The sequence below is a fragment of the Lipophrys pholis genome, assembly GCF_963383615.2.
Source record: "Lipophrys pholis genome assembly, chromosome: 5".
Classification (NCBI taxonomy): Eukaryota; Metazoa; Chordata; class Actinopteri; order Blenniiformes; family Blenniidae; genus Lipophrys; species Lipophrys pholis.
In genome coordinates this window covers 22,120,681-22,135,492 of record NC_137628.1, presented here as the reverse complement: position 1 = coordinate 22,135,492, position 14,812 = coordinate 22,120,681, and the positions used below count along the sequence as shown (strand labels likewise).

Sequence of the window (14,812 nt, the reverse complement as noted above, 5' to 3'; positions counted from 1 at the left end):
ATGGAAGCAGCGGAGAAAACTCTCACTTACCGAGATGACACCGGACTTCACAGGAAGCTGCTCACGGACGAGAAGGAGAGTAAGGACCACCACCCCGCCGAGATGAACAGTGACGAGTCCAACTATGTGGACCTGGACATGAAACCCGAAGGCCCCAAAACTGTGAAAGTGTCTTTCACAGGTGAGGGAAACCAGCTGTCGGTGATCAAATGCGACAGTGCAAAGCAGGAGGATCATGAAGGGGAAAGCAGAATCATCTCGGAGGAGTTTATTGAGGAGGAGGAGGAGGAGCGGGGCACCGTCCCGGGGCCTGTGTCGGCCGATCCTCCCCCGGAGATCAAACTCTCCAACTCCGACCAGGACTCCGAGAACGACCAGCAGCGGCAGGCCGAGCTCGACCCTAGCGACTGCAGCGAGCATGTGGGCACGGAGAGCGGGGACGAGCTCCGGTACACTGACATGTATCTCAACAGCAAGACGGAGTCGGACGACGGCGCCAGCGCGGTGCTGTCGGACCACAGCGGCTCCGACACGGTGGAGGACGAGTCACACTATATCACCACGCACGAGATCCAGCTGACCGAGCTCGACCACGACGTGGACTACGACCTGGGCCGCGGCACCTGCTGGGAGTTCGAAGACGACAACCTGGTCTACTCCTTTGTGGATTACGCCTCTTTCGAAAGCGATGAAACCCAGGAGGGGACTCTGATACTGGAGGGCAGGAGCCTGCAGGCGAAAGTGCAGTCTAATCTTGGTGGCGCGGTTGTCAACACCGAGCAGGAGGAGAGTGATCTTTGCGACTCGGATAAGTGCGCCAGCTCAGACGAAAGTGTGGGCAAAAACCAGTGCGAAGACCCCAATTCGGAGAAAATTCACTTATCCATTCAAACATCCTCCAGGGACCTGAATGAGCCAGTCGGTGTCTTTGACAACGCCACATGTGAGTACAGAAAACACATAGCAGACAGGAGCCACTACTCTTTTGTGAGCTCTGGCGCCAGAGCGGGCCCCTTGCGCGATAGAGCCCAATATTTCATCCCTGCTCCGGGCCGTCAGCACCTTGCAACCAAACTGAGACGGAAAGATATCAATGAGTATTCCAGTGGGGCTTCCAGCTCCATCAGTGAATTGGACGACGCTGATAAAGAGGTGCGTAATTTGACCGCCAAGTCTTTCCGGAGCTTGGCATGTCCATATTTCGATGCCATCAATCTTAGCACCTCCAGTGAATCCTCCGTGTCGGAATATGGGCTAAATAAATGGTCGGCTTATGTTGACTGGAATTATGGAAACATATCGCGGGGAGGAGAGCGCAGCGTAATTGCGCACAAGACTTCCAGTGCCACGTTGGAAATGAATAGGACTGTGGACAGCAAGGGGCCTGGTCAGTCTATTGCCGGAATGAAAGCTCCTCAACCCAAAATGTATGCCTTAAACAACAGGACAACTTCACAGGAAGCAACGTCGTCAAGTAAAAAGATCCAACTGAGAGATCCTGTTCAGCCGGCGCAGCGCGGAGTCACCTTAAATTTCCGTTGTAATGTGGAAGATGGGAGCAGAGGTCCAAAAGGCTCCAGGAAGGCACGAACTGGTGAGGTTGCTGGCACTTTCTTGGCCAGATCAGGGTGTGAAATGCAATATCACACCGATAGCATGGGGGATCCTCACAACAGGGCAATTTTTGCATCAAGTCTTTTGAAAAATGTTATTTCTAAAAAGATGCAGTTTGAGCAGGAGCGCAAAATGGAGAGAGGTGAAATCCGCGACACATATCCAGCAATCGGTCAAGGAAGAGGACGGCAACGGCAAATTTCAGAATCGGGCTCAGAATTCACAGTGAATTCTGCTGATGATCAGCGGTTGGAGGGAGGGAGGCCTGCTTCTTCTGCCTCTGCAGAGGAGACGAAGACCGGCAGAGCACCTGAGGATTCAGAAAAGGGACAAGGTGATCCTCAAAGACCACTGCTCATCCAGAGTGAAAGCAGTGCTTTTGATGCTTTAAAAGAAGATGGGCCAGAATCTGGGAAGGAGGCTGAGTTGACACCAGGAGGTGACACCCGGACTGCTGCGAAGGAGGGATTAGACACCAGCAGCATGCTGACAAAACTACTTTTCGTCCCTAGCTGCCAGCTTCTTCCAAAGGATAAGAATTATACAGAAAACTTAACTGGACACATGCCCCTCACAGTCACTGCTGCAGGCTCCCAAAAATGTGAGAAGGAATTAAATTCAAACATCAATGCAAACAGAGTTGTCAGAGAAGGGATTGAGAAGGGAGGTAAAGCGCCTGAGATAAAAATATGCCTGAGAAGTGTGAAAGAAAATAAAGGCTGTACTCTTAACATTGCCAGTCTGTTGACCCCCAAAATAAGTTACAATGTCAATGCTTTCAGGACACCAGATGAAACCAGATGTCACATTTTGTCAGCAGCAGAACGGGTTCCAAATTTCACTGTAAGAGATATAAGAGAAACTAAATGCAAGTTTCAGACACCAATATACCATGTCAGGGATGTGCGTAAACTGGTCAAAAGCTCATATCGCTTTGTTTCTTTGGATAATAGTGAGAATAAATGTTCCACAGCAGCTGATAAGCTTGAAGAAAAGGCTAAAATGGAACCTGTTAAACATCTATTACCTTCTCCCATTGTGATCAAATGCAACTCTGTTAAAACCAAAAATAATTCACGGAAACAAGCAGAGGCAGATAATCCATCTGAAACAACCCAAAGTGAGCATGCATCTTCACAGTGTCCAACTAGCAGGGTGCCAGTTGTCGCAGCCAAGCAGGGTCAGTCTGAGCAATCAGAGGTTCAAGCAAATCTTGAAAGCAAACTTGCAAAACAAAGGCAGGAAAAGTTCTCAGGTGAGATCGCAGACAAGAGGAACGATCCGGCAGTCCCAAAGCAGGACGCACTCGAAAAACTAAAAGCTGCAGTCAAAACTATGGAGCAGCTTTATGTTTTTGATAGAAATGAGTGGAAACGGAAAACTCAGGCTCCGCGTCCCATCACAGACAGCCATGTCTTGTCACTCATTGCCAAGGAGGAGCAGGGAGCCGAGGAGCTAGATATGACAAACACTGACAGGATTAATCAACCTTTAACGAGTATCACAGACACAGGAAGACTACAGGGAGATAAAAGAGCAACAAATATCATACATGTTCCATATAACAGTGACACCTTTAAAATACAATCACAACAAGGTAAAACATTTACGAACAAAAGCATCCTTCATTTCGGCAATAAAGCCCCTGTCAGTGTTAGTTCAGATAACCCCATTGCACAGAGCTTTACACAGCAGCCCTCATCGACTATGAAAAGCTCCAAGACACCGGTGGCTCCGCCGTCGGTGAAAATAGAGCCACCAAAACATGGCCAGGTGGAGCAGGGAAAGGTCAAAATCAGTCCCACTAATCCCGCTGTCACACAGGGCTGCCCAGACTCTGAGAACTATCTAACTATACCAGGCATGGGGTACTCAAATAAAATCAAATTGTTGCACCAGGAGCCTGCTTCAAGGGAGGGAACTTCACATGTTGGTGAGGATAAAGCTGCTGACAGCAAAGGGCCCGAGCAGAAAAAGTCTCCTGCAAGCACAGAGTATCCAGCTACAACCACCTACCATCACTTGCCAGCAGCAACAGGTCCTCAAAAACAACAGCAGGTGTTATGTTTCTCCCCCTCTGTCCCGTCTGTGTCCCCCACCTCCTCTTCTGGAGAGACGGTCCTACAAATGCAGCGGAAGATGCTTCTCGACCCCACAACAGGACATTATTACCTGGTGGATACTCCCATACAGGCCACCACCAAGAGACTGTTTGACCCTGAGACGGGTCACTATGTGGATGTACCCATGTCTCGTTCACCTGTGGCTCCTGTCACCCCTGTCACTCCTGTCACAACCGTCACCCCTGTTCCTCTCTCTTTGTCCCCCATGGCACTGAGCCCAGGAGCGTACGCCCCCACCTACATGATCTACCCGGGCTTCATCACTTCCCCCACTTTAGCAGCCCAGCCGGTTTTACCGCAGTCGCCGTGTCACTCCGAGGAAGCGGGTGGAGAAAATACCAAATTCACCAAAGGTCTGGAGAACAACACAGCAGGAGTGGAAAGTGCATATTACAGTGCAACCAGGGAAGCTCCACCTGGGCCGCTGAAGCTTCCCGTGAGCCTGGGTCACGTGACCACGAGAGGGAGCGTGGTGAGCGCCGACAGGAAGCCCGTCATCAGCATTACCACGCAACAAGGTCCAAGAATCATCGCCCCGCCCTCCTTTGATGGAACAACGATGAGCTTTGTGGTGGAGCATCGGTGACCAAGAGGACATCTTCATACATGTAAGTCTGCACAAACTCCACCAGCTCATTCAGACTGACAGATTCTGTGTGAAGTAAGGACATGCTGTCACCTCTTGTAAGGAAATACTTCTCTCCCTTTTGCACTTTGGTTTCTCCTCCTCGTTATGTCTGTGAATGTAAAATGTTCAGCCTTGGAATTCATTTCTCTATTAAGCAGATAAAATGCAATTTGAGCTTACTGTTACTCTGACTGCACAGTAGTTGTTGTGTTTGCCATTGTAATGCAGGTTTTCAGTCTCGTTCACATCCTCCTGAACCACCATGAAAATACCTTATAAGCCATATATCTTTAATGAGGTATGTACTAACATAAATATCAGTCAAAAACTAGGTTAAATGCTTAATTTAAACCCCAAAAAACTCAGAGGAAGTGATTCTGTTGCATTGGTTCATAAAAACATGACAATTCAAGTACTAACACATCATTATGACTGTATTTTATTATGTACGCACCTTCAAGTTGTCTGTTCTTAGTTGTCAAATGTGATGATTTGCTTATTTTCGTTGTTGTATGTGATAGTAAACAGAGTATCTCAAAGATTTTCTCTGTGTTTTTTTGGACAAAACATCATAACACATTTTGTCACGACACTCTGGGCTTTACATAATGTCAAATTTATAGTTCACAGAGCAAACAATTAATTCTGTCAACTAATCAGCCAAGAAAAATAAAGGAAATCATTATATGATGCATATATGCTGGTATACCACCAGGTTTCAGCTGCATATTAATTTAATTACAATCCATTTTTGAATTAAATTTATATCAGTATATTAATTTAGACATGTGGAATTTGTGTAATTTTAGTTTTTTTAAACTCCTAGGTTACAAACATGTTCAAAACAAAAACACACACACACAATATGAAGTCATGACTTTTTCTCAAAAATATCAGGTGTGATATACTTGTGTTTAAGAAACCATTTCCAAAAAGTACAAAAGTCCAAAATGAGGTTTATAGATATTCACTCAAGATTCGTCACTCTGAACATAGTGAGCCAACGTCAAGAAGTCACTAGGATCAGCTTCGAAAGTCGTTTGTTGTTTTTCTTAAATGCTGCTAAAAACAAGGGTGCCGCTCGGCTGCTCTGTTGGTGTCAAGTCAGTGTTAATAGACATGCAGTAGCTTCATGACAGGTAATCTGACTCGACTGAGCTCGGCTGCGAGATTAGATTTTCGGCCCCGGCTCGCAGCTTTTCTCTGCATTACACATCGTCGGGCTATTTTGATGGTGTGAGACGAGTTTGTTTACACGGTTTATTCTCAGGGTTGGAAAGTGCCACGGGAAACTATTCCTGTTAGTGACACCTTACATTAAGTTATTCTTAATCAGTCAGAAATGCTTTAATTACTCCTATAAAGTTACAGTTCTTCAATGTGTTCGTATCACTCACACGTTTGAAAGACGTTACTCAAAACCTTACGGTAATGATCGGCCCATCGCTCGAGAACAAAATGAGCATTCTCAAGCAGAAATATATAAAACAGATTAGAAAAAAAATCTAAGCCAATTTGAAGAATACAATTTATTTGGTAATAATAAATACTTTGTATGACACAGTGCTGGGAAAATTAAATAAAGTTATATGATATTTTGCTTTCATAAATCCATATTTTTTGCTTTTTTCAGTATCATCCACCAACAAAGGCCGTGTCAGTATTTGCGTAGTTGTGTGATGCACTTTTAAGACATTTCTCCAAATGACAACAGGAAGGAACTTATCTTTGGGCCACTAAATAGGTTAGTTTTATGATTTTAGTTGTGGAAATGGGGGTGAAAATTCCCCTTGCATAGATTGTGGGTTATCTTCAGTCAATGTTTGTTTCTATACTGCATCGACATAAACCAAATAGAAAAAAGATCAGCCAATCAGACAACTTTCAAATGTCTATTTGCACTAAGTCTGTAAATGTTTTTGTTACATAGCCATGGAAATTTAAAAGAAAATCGATATCTCATGGACAGTGTATTGCAGAGCGTCTTTAGGACACGTCAGCCTTAGTATGTCAAGCTCAGCTTGATGTTGTCAGGTTTAACTGGATGTACATTCCCAGCGTCCATCATCTTCAACTTTAGCTCCACTGTGTCATGTAATGCTTACCATTAGATTGTTAACATAGATCCATCTATCACAGTGCTAATGGTGCTGTCTGACGGAGGTCCACTGACGTATCCACTCGCGTTTCCTGGGATTTTCAACTTGTGCAACCCAGACAAATAGACGTTTTCTTACAAAAACAGCTTAACATTTGGAACAAGGTAGAATTAAATAATACCAGCATCCAGGGAATCAAAGGTTTCATTCAAAATTTAGCAGAAAAAGACTGATTTGTTAGGTTTATTTTCAGGTTGGCCCAGTTGGATGAATTACTGAAGATTGTTTTGATGTGTTTCCTTTGGTGTTTCACCCAAATTGACTTCTAAAAAAGGATGTTTTAAACATATGATAAATGTATATTGGCCCTTGTTGTCTTTGAATGCAGCATATCTATTTCCACTCAGCTCAGGAGATTTAAGTAGAACATTGATCTCTTCAGTTTTCCCTGTTTCTCACAGAAGGATCTCACAGTACATTAGTACAATAAAACAACATCCTCAAGATAAATACAAATTTTAAAATGTTCATATACAAATCAAGATACAACAAAATAAAAATGTAATTTTCTTTTAAAAAGAACAACAATAGTTTTATAAAACTTGAACATTCTTAAAAGCTGCAGCTCGATCTTCCATATAAGTGAAAATGAAAGCTCATTCTTTAGTCCTGATGAACTCACACATATGCCGACACGTACAACCAGCAAGTCAATTCTCAGCTAATGTGTCAAAGCAACGACACAACTGCATGAGCATGAGGGATACATGTCAGCTGGGAGGGTGCGTGGCAGGCGGGGGCTTCACATAGGGTTTAGTAGTAGTGTGAAGAGAACACGGCATGCGCGCACGCGTGTGTGTGTGTGTGTGTGTGTGTGTGTGTGTGTGTGTGTGTGTGTGTGTGTGTGTGTGTGTGTGTGTGTGTGTGTGTCGGGGTGGAGGAACATGGGGGCATGGCTGGGATGGTGATGCAGGAGGAAAAGGTCAGGCAATGTAAAGTATTTGTTGTGCTGATGCAGGCGGAGGACAGCTGCTCGGAGAGATCAGATGCTGCTGCAGCTCCAGCTTGGAAGCGAGTCTGCGGGACTGAGATGGGGTCAACTTTTTATAGCCCCCTCCCCCCTCTGCTTATTCCTAAACGGGGGAGAAGGAGGTGGAGAGTACTGTCAACCTCCATAACTTCTATGTAAACAAAACGAGTGGCATGCCTCTGGCAGTGATCTGGGTGAATTTGGTCAGCTGGTTCAGGACCAGGAAACCTAATGACTGAAACGTCAATGCATTTTTAATGGATTATACCTGCAACTTCTGTCGCACGCCTGGCAAACACTTAACACCATTGCTCTGGAAACTGTTGCTATTTACACCTGGTTTTCAGTCAATTCAGCCGTTCAAAACTCATGTTGTGTCTTGTTTGTCACCTCTAGATATTTCTGCAGAGAAATCGGCCTTCACTCACCATAAGAGCTATTGTAACCCAGTTCTCCTGCCACGTGATCAACTCCCAGGACTTCCACCAACTTTCACCTTCATCCTTCAGCCCCTTTGCTGTTATGTTGTTTATTCTTGCAGCAAACATTGCTGGAGTCTGTGCATCACTGCACTTTGCAGAGTTAACACATTCATCTGTGCTCTCTGGCTGATTTTTCTGTTGTAAATCAGATTTGTTTTTTTTGTTTGTTTTTTTTTCCATTCAGCTGCTGTCCGGAGCTCTCATTTCTGTTTAGATTATGTATATGCAATGCAACATCTCTTTTCAAAAGGAAACAAGGCGGGTCACATGTTATTTATTATTGGTTAAGCCTCTGGTTCAGGTTTACAAGGTTAAATTGATCAAACATCTAAAATAAAACTGTGTAACTCTTGAAAAAAAAAATTTTTTTGCTCTTACAAATAAAAGGTTTAAGACATAGGAAATTAAATGCAACCACACGAAAAGTAGCGCACTCAAAAGTTTCAACAAACTCTGTGGTCTCATGCTTCGTGGCTATCAGTGTGTAACTTATCCAACTGAGCCTATTTGCTGGCATTATAACTTTAGTTGGGCTGCATTTTATCCCTCCATCCATCCTCCTTCTATTCCTCTTTATTTAACTTAACACGGGTGGCTGGAGCCATTCCCAGCTGACTAAGGGCAAAGGCAGGGTACACCCTGGACTGGTCACCAGTCCATCGCAGGGCAAACACACACTTAACTGTGTGATGGACAGGTGAAAGTAAGACCTCAAAATGGTACATGTATATTATATATCAGTGGCCCAAAACAGAAACCAAACAACAGTTTGAAGGCTAAAAATCAAATTTTCCCTTTTTAGTGAATAATATTTTACTGCTGAGCAGCAGTGGAGGCAAGAATCTGGTATAAATGACTTTTTATTGACTTTCCGAGCCCAACTGAGTGGCCCAATGCGCAGCAATGGTTAATGAGGCCTTTCCACTGGAGGATCTGAACTGGAGCTCACGATCAAGGCACCACTCAGTCTCTTTGGAAAACAGGGGTCATGATGCTGGAAAGCTCACCTTGGATCCATCCTGCTTATGGAAAAATACACTAGCTGTTTCATTTTGCAGTCATGCTGGAGGGATCATAGGAGTTTGCCAATCCACTCTTTAATAGCTCAGGGACTTAGAGCCAGCTTATGATGTGGAGTATCTTGTGTTGTATGGTGGAGCACCAGGGCCAATATTCTGAGCGGCCCGGTGCTTGTATAACCTGAGTGAATGCAGGAGCTCAACGACGCTCTTGGTGAGCTTTGGGCTCCTGAAGGATTTTGACCTTAAAACCTTTTCAGTTTTCCAAATTCCAAGTCATGGCTGAAGTATGTCTGGCACCAGGCCTGCCTTTGGATGGTTTCGTGTGGATAAGATAGTTTATCGGTTTGTGTTTCGGTGTGGGTCAGCAGCGATGAGGCCTCGATACACAGCGGCTCTCACAATTACCTTCGCAACTGAAGTGCCAGGTGATTCAAAGTCTGAGTTGTGTTGAAGAAGCAGCTCCGGCTGACGTTAAACTGGTCAATTCCGCACCGCTCGCTAGAAGTTTTGCACTTTGTGCTCCGACTAAAAGTCCCTTGTGGAAATGAATTTCCTTTGCAAGGTGATGCAAATAAATGGCAACCTGCGAAGACGTTTGCCTCTTGATCACTCATGTTGAAAAGAGTCAGCTGAGGAGGTTTGGACATCTGATTTCTCTGGAGGTATTCCAGGCACATCCAACTGAGAGGAGATCACAGGGCAGACCAGAATACCCTGGAGGGATTACATACCCCTATCAGGCCTGGGAATGCCTCAGGGTCCTCCAGGAAAAATGGAGGATGTCTTTAGGGCAGAAGACATGTGGACCACCTCGCCCAGTTTGATCCCATGCAGTGGAAAGTGGATGGATGTTGGTAAAATAATCAACAAGATGCCAGGGACAACATTTTTAGAGAGCTAAACTAAATTTATGAGGACCGCTCGGGAAGTTGCCTTTAAAGCAAGCGACCGAAGCAATCTTCGGCAACATTTGAGGGTCGTTCTATCGGCAACTTTTACTGTTGCTTACCTTCATGGCCACAGCACATGCTGCTCAACAAGAGTTACACAATTATAGCGTAAAACACACAATCCAATTTTCTGTTGAAACTATTTTCTTTCATCAAATCCTATACAGTCTTCTGAGGAGAGGGACCATTTTTCTGCACTGAAGTGAACCCCCCCCCCACCCAAAAAAAAAGAAATGAAATGAAAGTTAACCGCAAATCACTAAAAGGAATTGCAGTGAGAAGAAAAAGGACTACTTTCTTTTTCATTTAAAAAACAATGTGCCAAGTATGAGGAAAAAAATATATATTTCTGTCATTTCTATGTACCACACTGTGCTTTGATAAGTTTTTTTCACAATCACTGACATCTGTGGCATCATGACTCACAAAAAAACTGCTGAAACCTGCACAACTGACACAGTATAAAGTGACGTATGTTAATGTTTTTAAAGCATGCTCCTTGTCGTATATTCAAGAAAGAGAAACACCCTATGTGTGTAGCTCAGATAAAACAGAGCTGGGACTCTGGTTTAACAGAGTACTTAAGTCACTAAGTAGCGTTGGGCCTAATGAGTCGGAGCCAGCTGAGACATTTAGAGGATAACTTCCTCTATTTGTGCAGGTTCAATTTACACTTTTGTGTAATGAGATGGGAGCTGATGCGTGTGCGTCTGAATGTGTGTTTGAGGCTGTGAGTTATGTCAGGCATTTCAGCATTTTGTGAGTACAACAAGGAGTTATGTTACATCCCTGCAACAGGAGCGTACCGACTTTACACATGCCCGGTGTGTCTTTACACCTCACGGCAATTTCTCATATCAACGCAAACTCTCTTGAAGTCAAGTTTCCGTGTTTTTTTTAAAGGCAAAGTAGTTTCATCTGATGTCCAAATTTGTTTAGAAATTGGATTATTCTGTGACTGTTCGCTGTTCAGATGAGGCTTGGAGGAAATTTTGTTTTGTTTCTGCCTTGTTTCCATTTGAATATGCAGCCGGGCATCATGTGCTTGATTTGACTCAGCTGTACCAGCACTCGTGTAGAAATAATGCAAACTATAGGTGGCAATTTTTCGCATGTTTAAAAACTAAACACACATTTAAGGTATTTGGAGCTGCTGGTCAGTCTATGTACCTTCCTGTAAAATATATATATTATTTTACCTTTGGGACAACACACTTGTTAAAAACTGCTCCATGAGCTGATTTCATTTAATGAGTTCATGCAGTAATTTTGAAAAAAAAAAGAAAAGAAAAAGTTGTGTTGACTTTTGGTTCGCTCTTTGGAGCAATTCAAGGTTGCAAATTTTAATGCAACTGAGGTTAAAAGTAACTTAGATCTGTAAATTCATCTCACTGTTGTATTTTATAAAAGTAGTATCAAGTACTTTGTCCCCGAGTATGCTGAGAGCAGCGCAAATAAAGCTGCTGAATTTCGATTACAATTTGCAATAGCTTGCAAAGAAACGCCTTTTTTTTATTATTATGAAATCGATCGAATGGAGAAACGTGGTGTGCTGCCTCCTGCCATTGAGCTTTTGAAATATGTGCTTGTGCAGCAGCTTGTCCAAAGGTGAAAGTTGACAGAACACATGTTTTATATTTCTGAATTATCATTTTTGTCTTATTTAAATTCACTTAGAAGCCAAGAGAAATTAAAACAAACTAAAACAAAGAAAGAAACCACACATTTTGAAGTTCCATTAAACCAAAAAAAAATGTTTTGTTATTTATTTAATTTACATCTTTTTTGAATTTTATCTGTGAATAGATCTACTTAATGCACTCGGATTATTGCTTATTTTTGTCACCAACGAAGGAAGCAATAAAAGGCTGCATACACTGATTGGTTGACGTTGACATGTTACCTTTAAAACATTGAGGAATTCAGCCTAAAGTTGCACTGTAACAAATCATTTCTTTAAAACATTCTTCAAGAGGTCTTTGAAAAGTCAAAAATAAAATGTTGATTTTGAGGTCAAATGTGGGAAACTGATTGAATCAGTGCTTCATTTTGTATGGAATAAGATGGATCAAGTGAAGTGAGGTGGTCTGAGATAAGTGCGTACAGTATGTGAATTGTTGGTAAAAAAAAAAAAAAAGAGGGCACATGTTTAGGTGCAACACCCCCGCTGGCTAAAAAGACATCAGGTCATCTGTTTTATGCATGATGTGAACTGTGTTGCATGGCTGCCCCAGAAAAAGGCAGAGGTCGGGATGACAGCAGAGAGATACTATGAAAGGAGACGTGAGTGCTGTGTTTGCACTTACCGGCTTGAAAGTTTGGAATATGATGAATGAGTGTAATGTAGACCGACAAGCCTACATATGTTTGCAATAAATTCAAAATACAAGCGACTAAACATGACTCTGTCTCTTTGAATCGCTCTAACGTCGTCTTATGGGTGAAGGAAAAAACGATTTGCTGCTGTTTCTGAAAGAAGCTTTTCATTAAAGAAATAAAAAGGGAAATGTGTAATTAAATCACATTTTCTGCATTGTAGATGAACCAGGCTAATGGACCCGGAAATAATGATAATTTTTTTTTTTTTTTTTTTTAAATTATAACATTATTGAGCGAAGTCCTGCTGCGGAGTAACAAAGTGTTTCAATAGTACTGGTGCCTTCATTTATATTAAAATTATTTATTTATGTGTCAATTTATAAAGAAACTAGATCACAATCAATTTTGAGTGCTTAAAGAGTCTATACCTTTCAAATAAGACACCAAAGTCTTTTTATATAACCTTTGTATAATTATTCTTTAAAGAATAAATTTTTTTACAGATTCTCATGATCACGGTAAATCTTTGTGCATGATACAAGATTATTCCATTCCTGATTTCATCAGAGGTGTGTGCAATGACAAATTAATGACATATATTTATATCTATCGACAATTCAAAATGCTTTTTATATCATTACAATGAACACATATTTGCACATGAAAGGAAACAATACTGGAATACATCTTTGTACTGTGAGCTTGTTTGTGTGAGTTGTTGTCCAAATACTAAAGATCGCCTTAGTGTGACATTTTGCTGTGAGCCAGGTAAACAGTCCAATTAAGGAGAGGAAAAAAGCAAAGTTTGGCCTCAATGACAACCATTAATCTCTTTAGTTTATCATCATTTATATGCGGATAACCAAGAAATTGAAAAGTGGTCGCAGTTTGAAAATCATTTGGCCCAGACATCTATCAAATCTTAAAGAGTAATCCTGAAATATCAGAATATATTGTTTTGTAAATGATCAGTGTTGTTAATATAGATTGTTACATTTAAAGTTCAGAAGCTTGACAATTCCTTCATTATTGGTTTTGTATTGAAATAGGGTACACAATGAGTAAATGGCAATGATTCATTTATTCACCAGAAGAAAATAAACATTCTGTCATGTTCCTTAATAAACTATAATTACAAATTATATGTGATTTCCTTTGGTTGTCCCAACGGAGTTTTTGCAATTTCCGATACACACCCTGATTAATCTGGGATATAATCATCAGAAAAAAAAAAAAGAAAAAAAAGAAGGAAAAATAAAAGTGAAAGGCAATCGAACAGATTTATGCCAACAGAAGTGCACATTTGGCATCTGTATGCGTGCAAGATTAGCTTTCTGGTGACACTGAAACATCACCCGGCGAGGCTTAAGTTTAACCTGACAGTTTGCTGTGCTGTTGACTTGGTTGCCATGGATGCAGCGAGACTGGCAGACACTGGTTTGCCCACAGCTGTTCTCTGTGGTTTCTAAAGAATCTACATTAAGGCCCAGTTGTTGTGTTTGGATGCCAGGGGGGGCTCTGATGTCACAGCTGTGACACAGGAAGAGACAAGATTTATGGTCTCACCTGGATCAACAAGTGTGTGTCGCATATCAGGCATGAAGGTACACTTTGACTTTGTGGAGAGAGAAAAAAAAAAAGTGCAAATGAGGGCTACAGGGTGCTTTAAACAGCTTTTGAGATCTGACAAGCAAACCGAAAGGCATCTTTTTCGCTCATCTTAAACTCGTTATTCTGGGGTGCCGTTACTGCAGGTAGGAGTATTCGAGCTATAGACCCCCATCGAGCTCTGTTGCTAAACGTAAAAGATAAGACTAAAAGTTTACAGTGTTCTTTTATTGTCCATTAATTACAAAGCCAATGTGGTTTTAAACATGGAAACACGGGTTCAGAGTTGTTTACTACCCATATTCAGAACAACATAGCCATGTACAAAAGCATACATTCAAGTGTTGATGGATTCATCTTAAATTATCGTTTCAGAACCTGCAAAAGTAATGAAGTAATGACAACGCACACACTGTCTTCATTTTTGTCAGAGCAAAAACAGCACAATTATCAAAAACAGAATTAACCTGGAATAGTTTCCTGATACACAGTTTAATTCAAGTGTGTGGTATCAGTTGTTCTTCTTTTAAATACACATCTTATCCATAAAGACCGAAAGAAAATACTTTTGTCCTTCCACTAATGATTGTTTGCACATTTGCACCATTTATGCACATTTTCCTTTAGAGATGAACTCAGGTCTTTTCATGTGGATTTCTCTCCGCCATCGTGTAGTTTTAAAACAATACTGCCTTAACAGCAGAAGAGCGTTAACATCAATTAGCAATAATTTGCTTTTAGAAGCTGAAATTACACGTTTCTTACTTCAGGTCCTAAAGGGTTGATTTAAAAGCAGGTTGACAGAAAGGAGAACTTGTGAATTCTGAGGTGTGGGTACTTACATGTTCCTCCTTGCTGTTTCATGGGGGGGGGGGGGGGGGGGGGGGGGGATTTACAGTGATCACACATAGAAAAAAAAACAACATTCACAATGTTT

General features: G+C 42.0%; 1 protein-coding gene across 1 annotated transcript; it reads left to right on the top strand.

Annotated features, from left to right (window-relative positions):
- On the top strand, positions 1-10,169 carry cUnh4orf54 (chromosome Un C4orf54 homolog; the record flags this gene model as incomplete). Its single annotated transcript, XM_080462753.1, has 2 exons — positions 1-4,345; positions 7,891-10,169. One exon carries the CDS (start codon positions 1-3, stop codon positions 4,321-4,323), a length of 4,323 nt encoding a protein of 1,440 aa, XP_080318879.1. The 3' UTR covers positions 4,324-4,345; positions 7,891-10,169.
- Between the last annotated feature and the right edge of the window lie 4,643 nt (positions 10,170-14,812).